Genomic DNA, 9,755 nt, shown 5'->3' on the forward strand with positions numbered 1-9,755 from the left:
TGGATGGGAAATACTATTGCATCCGCCATACTCCCCGGACAATGCACCGTTCGATTATTGCCTGTTCCATTTCTTGGACAATCACCTTCGAGGAGCCAGTCCAAATCGCTAATAGAGGTGTAAAATGTACTTGATACATTCTTCGCTTCACGGTCCACCAAGTTCTACCGCGATGAAATATATGTCCTTCTAAAACGTTGGAAAAAGGTCATCGATGCATGGGGCTATTTTTGTCCTTCCAGGTATGTCTTAAGTGGCATATCAATGTTCAAAGTTGGTAGGTGGAAAAGCGACAGAACTCTCTTAATTACCTTTGTTATTACCTACGGTGTTCTCACTAGCGTACATTAGGTTTTCCTGACGAATTCTTTTTAAAAAAATACAGCTGTTAAGAAATCTTTGAACCGACGAATTAATATCAGTGTGCATTTAATTATGTCTTACAAATATAAACTTATGGAAAAATGGACTTCACCATTGTATTTCTCGTAAAATTCTAACCCAATTTGATATAGTACAGAACCCCGTTCCTATTTAAAAATGTCGAGCGAGATACACGATGGCAGACTGCAAGATGGTGGCCATAATGAGCATACCCACAAATAGATGTCTAATTCCTCCCGGTATCGGTTAATGTGTTTTTGTTTTCCATTTCTTTACCCGTTTAACAAATAAAATGACATTTTCAAACTTGAAACAAATTATTATGGTTTATTCTGAAAAATTAGGTTTTTGGTCACTGCGTCCTTTGTGGACGGAAGCACTTTAAATTTTGTTTACGCTTGTTTCTTGACATTCCACACTTCTCTGCCAAGTTAGTTCAAGAAACTAGATTTCGACATCCATAGTATTACTTGTAAGAGAAGAAAACTATGAAATACTGGTACAGAACCTTCTTGAAAAATTGCGAGGCACAAGGATGAAATATGTATTTAAAAATTCATTCACTGTGTGCATTTCCATTTGAGTTATTTCTCTGCAAAATTAGTTGCTATAAGGAATGAACAGGGTAAGCGTTTTCACCAGAACAATTCTAGATTGCGCGGGAGAAACAGTATAAGTCAGAAATTGGCCAAAATGGGATAAGTCAAAATTGGAGATATATGTATCATGCCTCAACTTGATGTAACTCAATTCTAAACGTGAGTTGAATAATCACGTCTTGGTACTGTTAGCATAAGTGATTCATACTTAATACTTGGTACAATAAAAAGTCGCCTCCTGTTTTTTTTGACTTATACTGTTTCAACTACGCAGATGCAAAAACGTTATAAAGGGAAATGGATATAACCACTAGACCTGCAGAGAGAGTGATATATATATATATATATATATATATATATATATATATATATATATATATATATATATATATATATATATATATATTGGTTCTACAGACCTTGGTGCAAGTTAGTTTTAAATAGGGATGGCATCGAGACGAGACGAGACTTTGTAGTCTCGGTCTCGTCTCTGTTGATAAATAGCGGTCTCGGTCTCGATCTCATCTCGTGTCAAAAATCGCCGTCTCGGTCTTGGTCTCGTCTCGGTCAACAAATGCTTGTCTCGATCTTGAAGGTTAAGTCTCGTCTCGAAATAAATAGTGTTTAATTAAAATTGGGAATGTAGCCCTATTATTATCGTGCAGTCTCTCGTTTCCGCTTATTTTTTGCCTTCAATCTGTATCTCTTCATACCTAATTTGCTACTGCTAATGCTCTCCATGAGTATGTTCAATCATCAGTGCGTGCATCATACCTGCGATAAAACCCTAATAGTAACCCATATTTCACTTTCAGCAATAGATTTGTCTCGTAACTGTAGTTATTTTCTTCCTTTGAATCAGAATTGTTCAATACCTCCTATCGGATAAGTTAACACATAGCAGCACAAATGCATTTAATCATACCCGAAATTGAAACTTTACAATTTCTCATTTATTATCCAATACATTCTGCTTTGACTGTCATTTTAAAAACAAAAGATAATGTTCATTATCTTAACAAATACTCGCAGGGTAAATTATTACTACAATATATTTTGTTTCAAATTGATTAAATGCCTTATTACCGTTTCATATCTCCATTTTCAATTGATACTTATTAACACGAACTTCCTGAACCTTGTCGTGGGAGTTCGGCACTCCTCTTTGCTATGTGTGGTCTCGGGTTGGATCACCAAATAAGTTAGATTCAAAACTCAATGTTCCGCATAGTTTGTGTCTCACTTTAGATGCATTCCGTTTCTTATACAAGTTCATTAGGTCGTAATGCATTACACAAGCATACATCCAGTGCCGTATCATAGATTAAGCCTATTCCTGAGATCTCGGCGGTACATGTGATCTTTATTCGAGAAAACTAATCGTACGTTCATTACCTTGAAATTTTATATTGACTGAAAAGTACTTGCGAAACATGGACATACTGTACATCATATATAAGTATATAGGTAATCCGAGCTAGCTGTATCTATTTTCAATCTCTCGCCAAAACAAGTGATTCTTAACTTTCTAGTTTTCTTTTGCATTAATTTTCGTAGTTTTGCTGCTACATGAAGGATTAAATCAAGGATCTTATAAAATAGAGAATCTGCCCTTACAACAAAATCTTGGAGCCATACGTCACATTTTCGCCACCCCTACTCTGCCCACTCCGCCCAATAGGATCGCAAAATTTTGAGCCAACAATCATGGCGGAAACGAAAGTAGTCAATCCGACATTGGCAGAAACGAGAGTAGCCAATCAGACGTGCCGATGCTCGGTTGCTTTTTGGCTTCACCGATTTAATAGGATGAAGATACATATGGGCAGATCCTCTATTTATAACATCCTTGGATTAAATAGTCAAAAATACGGTTTTTTCGCTTTATGACTTTTGTTAATTTAATTTTAAATCCATTTTTACCCTTCCATACCTAGTAAAAGACACACACACACACACACACACACACATATATATATATATATATATATATATATATATATATATATATATATATATATATATATATACAGATGGTGATGAGAAAAATGGAAACACCTGAACGAAATTGCAACTTACCAGATTAATATGATGTCGGGCCACTTTTCGCCTTCAGAACAGCCTTGATGCGACGTGGGGTTGGGGCATAGAGGTCGTGAATGGTAGCAAGTGGAATTTTACCCCATTCCTCGTGCAGGGCATCGGCCAGTTCTGTGACAGAGGATGGAGGTGGAAATCGTTGCCGGAGTCGTGTTTCCAAGACGGACCACAAATGTTCAATTATGTTGAGATCTGGGGATTGGGCGGGCCAGGGGAGGTGTTGAACTTCATCCTGATGTTCCTCAAACCACGGTGCAACAACGCCAGCTGTATGAATGGGTGCATTATCATCCTGAAAGATGGCGTCATTCTCCGGGAACAACATCCGGACCATAGGATGCAAGTGATCTCCTAAAATTGCGACATAATCGTTGAGAGTGAAGTGTGACCACAGGACCCAATGAAAACCATGATATGGTGGCCCACAGTATCACCGAGCCGCCGCCATGTTTCACAGTTGGGCGGAGACACTGCACATCATAAGCTTCTTTGGGCGTTCTCCACACAGAAACACGGCCCGTGGTTGGAAATAGGGTGAAGGAAGACTCATCCGAGAATATCACACGTTTCCAGTCCTCAATGGTCCAAGTTGCATGGTCGCGGCACCATTTGCGGCGTGCGAAAGCGTTATGGTCCCTGATAAGCGGTTTGGCCCGTGCAACACGACCCCGTAAGTTCATGTCATGTAATTCGCGGCGGACTGTGATTGCGAAACAGGGTGGGGGAGGTGCTGATTGAGTTCCTCCGTCACTTGCTCCGCACTGGCACTGCGGCCCTTAGATACAGCATATAAAAGAAGTTTTCGAACTGAATGGAACACCCTTTAAATCCATAAATTCGGTGCGGTGGAAACCAAGAAACATATTTTGTTTCAAGTGAAATTAGGTTTAGATTATTTTGAAAATCATTCCAGGAATCTTATTTTTTTCATACAAGAGAACAGACAGTGAACCAATGCCTTTATCGTTTCTATAGGATGGCCCGTAAGTTCCTTTCCATTCATGTATCTCATGAATGGAGTTTTTTCTTGATATTAAGAAGTATATTGGAAATTCAACAGATGGTTGAAGTAACATGCAAGGGCAATATTCGGGCTTTTCAAAACAATTGAACACCGTGTGCCCTGATCAGTTACACGTGTGGTATTACGCTCACATACTCAGTCTGGTGCGACAAAAATTGCATTGACTCTGTGTCATTGTTTTTTCTGCTGAATGTCTGTGCTGTGTGGTATTTAAACGTGAGTCTTATCTGCGAACGGACATTTAGAAGATCAAATGTCAACAAAGGCGCCTTATAGTTATTGCAGAAAAAAGTTGGTGGCCCAATGAAAAAAAGTGTTTGGCCATTTTTCGAACCCAGAAAATGCTTTATAGAGTTGATCAAACAATGAAGGAGATTGGTTCTACACAAAATATCAAACCAGAAGTTAGGTAGAAAGTGAAAGGATATGTAGGAGGTCTTCTCAAGTCCAAAACAATTCTGACAGCACAAGTGTTCTTGAGAATATTTCAAGTGACGGCCCCTCTGTCAAACTATCTCGAAACCCAGGGTACTTTAATTACTTATCACATCCATATGAAAGTATGTAAAAATATTATGTGTGTACAAATACATTTTGTAAAAATATGTATTTTCTTCTCAATGTTATTATATACAGTATAATACATTTAAGACACTCAGCATATTATTGTGAGACCAATCATTGGAGTATTTTAATTCCATTCTTATGAGGTGGCATACAGAAGTCTTGATTTGTTTGTTGGTAGTGTTTTATGTATATTTTGAGGGTAGAGAAGTGTTTTTTTTTTATCTAAATTATATCTTTTTAATTTTATTTTTACTTTAAATTCTCAATAAATATAATAGAATTAAGTAAGTAGTGTACTCTTTTTAAGACTGAGCTGCTTTGCTCTTATTTGTTATCTCTGATATAGCAAGCCATTGCTTTCATTTTCTGGTTAATTTATGTGAGTATACTCTTTTTAGTCAAAATATTTCTGATCACCCTAAATTGGATTCACCTGGGCATGTCCTAGCAGTGACCAGACTATTTTATGAGTAATTAAAGCTCATCTGCACTCTTACTGTGTCAATCTTACATATTTTATTGGATTTTCAGTTCTTTAAATGTAAATGAAATATTATTTCAATAAATTGAAGAATTACAGATAAAACTTTAGAATGCATGACAATTGAAGAAAGAAACAAACATACAATTTAATTTGGGTGTTCACAGGCACATACCACAGCTACGCACATGATAACTGCTCCTTGGATTTTCTCCGCTTGGATTTTGTCCGCCTTACCAGAATTTAGCTTGGATTTTGTCCTACACTCATTGCAGGATATCAAATGATGCAGACTACTCTGTCCCAACTAAAGGAGTAGAGAACTGATTTTTAATCCGTTAAAAATGCAGCATTGAGACCTGCAGAATGGGGCAATAAGAAATTTGAAGAATTAGAACGTGATTTCCTAGTTTCTACTGATCTGCCGACAACTCGCCTTCGCAGGTGGAAAACGATGTTTCCCTATGAATGTAAAGACGAAGCTGCTTGTGATCCAATGACCAGGTACTGCATCCAAACATTCAACACAATATTGGATACGGTAATTTCGAGTATATCTTCAAGATTCAAGAAGCAAGATACTTTATGGGCTGATTTGTGATGTTTGGGCCATAAAAACTTCAACAATTTAACACAACTTTCAGACACGGCTTTCGATAAACTTCAGTAAGGAGGTTTCCTAGAATTCTATATAAAGAATAACCATTGGACTTGTCAAGGAAGAGGGAATCCTTGAAAGTCAGTCTTGCTGACCAGTACAACCGAGAAGAAACGACTAATTTTGCTGATCCAGCAAGTGATTCAAGATTTTAAAAAAAATCACCAGGAATCGAGTGCAAAACTTGTTTCAAAAATTGTCCAACGGGCTGCTTTTTAATTTTGCAGATAATTATAATTTGTATAATAATGCTTATCCAAGTTTGCTATTAGCATACAAATTTCTATCGATTTTGCCTGTAAGTCAGATAACATGTGAAAATAAGTTTTTCAAACTTGAAATATGTTAATAGGTTACAGAGTGCCATGTCTCAGGAACATTTGGAAACATTTATATTGGTCTACTGAAAAGGATTTGATGGAGAATGTTTCGAATGGAACGGTGATAGACCATGTAGCATCAAAAAGCGGTACACTAAAACATCTGCTAATTTTGTAATATTGTGTACGTATTCCTTGAACTTTGTATAATACTTGGAACAATTCAGAATGATATGCTAATAAAAGAATATAAGGTTTTAATTGTTAATTGTTAACACTATAGACTTACTGTAGAAGAAAACTGGCATTGAGATGCTGAGGGCCTTTGTGGGAAAAAGCGCCCGCGCCCCTCTAATGATGCCTATCCCACCCATGCAGCACTGCACTCTAGTGGACAAATAGTGAACCTCATTAAAAACGTGTATTTTGGCGCATTTCCCCTTCCTGTCCAAAAGAATTCGTTGTTTCGGAAGCGGCGAAACTGGTTTTTACTTTATGTCAGCGGGAGAGCGATAGCAGGTAGCAAGCAAGACGACCCAGAAAGTTGCACATGGTTCAACTCCTTGCAAGATGGAAAAAAATTTTGTATGTCCCTTTTAAGACTATGTTCACATGGAGAAATATGGTGGGATTTCAAGATTTTTTTTTATGACAGCTACAAGATTCATGTAGCGTGACAACATACCATTAGTCAGGGCAATAGCCAATTCATCAGAACCGGTTCCCACAGTTACAGTTGTAGTTCCCAAGAAGGAAAGACAGAAAACAACGTGCCCTGCGGGGCTCTAACCCGCCTTCACTCGCTTACGCTCGCTCGGCAATACTATTTACTGGCAGGATATCACTGTCTTGCCCAAAGTAAAGAGTTACCTTGCAGTGTAAAAAAATGGTAAACAATCACATATATTTTATATTGTTAATGTCCATTTCATAAAGATTGGTTCCTGATTTCAAGGTAATGCCCTGGCGTTCACTCAAAACATAGGTCCTATATAGCATTATCGTACCTAGTTGGAATTAGTAGAATGTTGTCTTTTAAATACTTAAGACATTTTGTAGCGTGTAGTTAGAAAAAATAGAAATTAATAAAAATAGTATTTTTTTGGTAAATTAATGTTTATAAGACTATATCTCGGAAACGAGATTACGTGAAATAATTTCCTGTGTACGATATGTAGCTACATCTATTAAATGACACCTTCTACCTCCACTAGGTACTATCAAAATATCTGTATTTTCTCACCGGACACCAGTGTTTCTTCCAGACATGTTTTTGGGGGACACTGCTCCCCCGGAGCTCTCAGAGCGGACCAAAATAATATGTCTATAATATAATAATAAATAGAATAGTACCAGCAGTGACCCCCCCCCCCGAATACTAAGGGTGCCTTCCTGAAACATTTTTTTTTCTGAAAGAACGACTGCCAGACACTCTGTATATAATAATACAAAACAGGTAGGCCTACAACAGCATAAAATTAGCGTCGAAAATTCCACGAATACTTTCACTAGAACTGCCGACTACGAATTGAACATCAAAACGTATGGGTGGCCCAAGCACACGTGAAACATAGGCATAAATGCACACGAACAAATCTTTCGTTCGTATTCTATTAGAGTTTCGGATTCTTCAGACTATACTGTAATTTAAATTCATGTTAAATTTATGTGCCGGTAGGTTATATTTCCGAGCCTATTCACTGCTATGACCAAAGTATGTACGGATTGAGTATAGCCCGCTCCCCCCAGTGATTTTTAACGAATCATAGTGATTCTAACGGTTCATATTAGTTCAGAATGAATCGGAATCACATGTTATAAAGATTTAAGATGTAAATCTTGTGGTAAGGAGGCTTTAATATAAGTAGTAGTAGCGGTAGTAGTAGTAGTAGTAGTAGTAGCAGTAGTAGTAGTAGTAGTAGCAGTAGTAGTAGTAGAAGTAGAAGTAGTAGTGGTGGTAGTTAGTAGCAATACTACTACCACTAGTAGTAGGAACGGGTTAGAAGCCCCGCAGGGGTTGGTTTGGTTCTGTTCTCGATATAAGTAGTAGTAGTAGACGGAGTAAAATTAGTGTAGTAGTAGTAGTAGTAATAGTAGTAGTAGTAGTAGTAGTAGTAGTAGTAGCAATAGTAGTAGTAGTAGTAGTAATAATAATAGCAGTAGTAGTATTAGTAGTAGTAGTGATTCTTCCAGTTCCGGTGACAAAGAACTGGGGGGAGCGGGCTATACACAAGCCGTATGTACTTTTGTGTTAAATCACTCAAACTGGCAAATTGCTGCGAATTCCAGTTAGTAGGGCTACTAGCAAACAAAGAATACCGTATTATATTTCAAACTTGAGTAATCGCTGGAAATGAATTGTTCGAAACCTGTTAAAAAAATCAAATAGAAATCGTTTGAAATTGACCTTAAGATGCTCTGATTAGCCGTTCGATCATTAGAAATAAGCATTTCTTGACATTTTTCAGTTTCGGCCAATAGGAAAACGATTACCACTTGCTGACATATTTCAGTTGTCTTCATTAAAGGAAACCCGATCTCTAATTCTACCGCAGGAAAGTTATAGTTATCTTCTCCAGCGGAAGAATGCAATGCAAAATATTCATAATTTAGAGAATCACCTCGATTGGAGTAGCTAAGGAGGCATCGTACAGGAAGAATACTGCTTTTGCAAAATAGTCGAAAATAAAAACGATCCTCAGTACAATAAATAACAAAGATAAAGAACGATAAATTGAAAAACTTAATGTTCATTCAGCAACACAAATTAATATTTAATAAATTAGAGTATTTCAATTCAACTTACATACTCCATTAAAGTCCTGGTAAATTTCGATTTTGTAACTAATGATCCACAGATCACATAGTAATGAACAATGTAACACGAATTAGCTTTGAATGCGTCTTTACGGAACCTACAAGCATAGTCACAAGCTGTAGCTTGTAACTAGATCCTTACAAAAATAACGAATATTAAAATAATTAGACCTAATCGAATAATTTTAACAGCGTTACCTTGAACAGGCTCACAATACTTTTACAATAAGCTATCAAATCCATTCTTTTTGCTTTAAGTGATTCTCTAAGGCATTCTGCAATCTTTCCTGTCGCATGCCTAAATAATTGCGTACAGATTGATAATATGCGTGCAATCTGATGAATCATAAAAAAAAGATTATTCATGCAAAAACACGGATCAACCTTCATTTTTCTCCGTTGAAACGATTTCTTAAGACGCTCTACACTCTTACTTTTGTATTTTCCACTTCCACTACACCTATCGATAGGTGTTATAAATTGTAGAGTGCAGACTTAAGTCTATTTCATCCACATCCTAAGTTTGGTAAGCAATGTGACATGATTGTTAGTTGAAAGGTGTGCTATTAGGCCTTTTCCGGTGAAATTGACAACGTGAATTTGAATAACAGTTCAGTTTAGTTATAAGATCTAATATTATGTTCTTTTTTTTTTTTTTTTTTTGTATGCTCTGTAAGGTACCGTATTGATAATTAGGGTCGCATCCATAGAGCTATGTCGAATCTATCACTAGAATTGTTCTAATATTAAAATTGATTCAAAAGTTACAAAATAAGCTGTAACCAAAATGGCGTAGCCATGGGGC

General features: G+C 36.9%; 1 protein-coding gene across 3 annotated transcripts in view; it reads right to left on the bottom strand.

Annotated features, from left to right (window-relative positions):
* Positions 1–9,550, bottom strand: part of LOC145695218 (alpha-(1,6)-fucosyltransferase-like) — a 250,604-nt gene extending 241,054 nt beyond the window's left edge. For 2 of the 3 annotated variants that reach the window (XM_081772207.1, XM_081772206.1), the window contains exon 1: positions 9,149–9,550. In XM_081772207.1, the coding sequence (XP_081628333.1) occupies positions 9,149–9,340 (192 nt within the window). In that variant the 5' untranslated portion in view covers positions 9,341–9,550. Of the gene's footprint in view, positions 1–8,939; positions 9,031–9,148 lie in introns of those variants that run through there. The other variant, XM_081772208.1, reaches the window with a different exon arrangement.
* Between the last annotated feature and the right edge of the window lie 205 nt (positions 9,551–9,755).

The sequence above is a fragment of the Thermobia domestica genome, chromosome 9 (assembly GCF_964235325.1).
Source record: "Thermobia domestica chromosome 9, izTheDome1.hap1.1, whole genome shotgun sequence".
NCBI lineage: Eukaryota > Metazoa > Arthropoda > Insecta > Zygentoma > Lepismatidae > Thermobia > Thermobia domestica.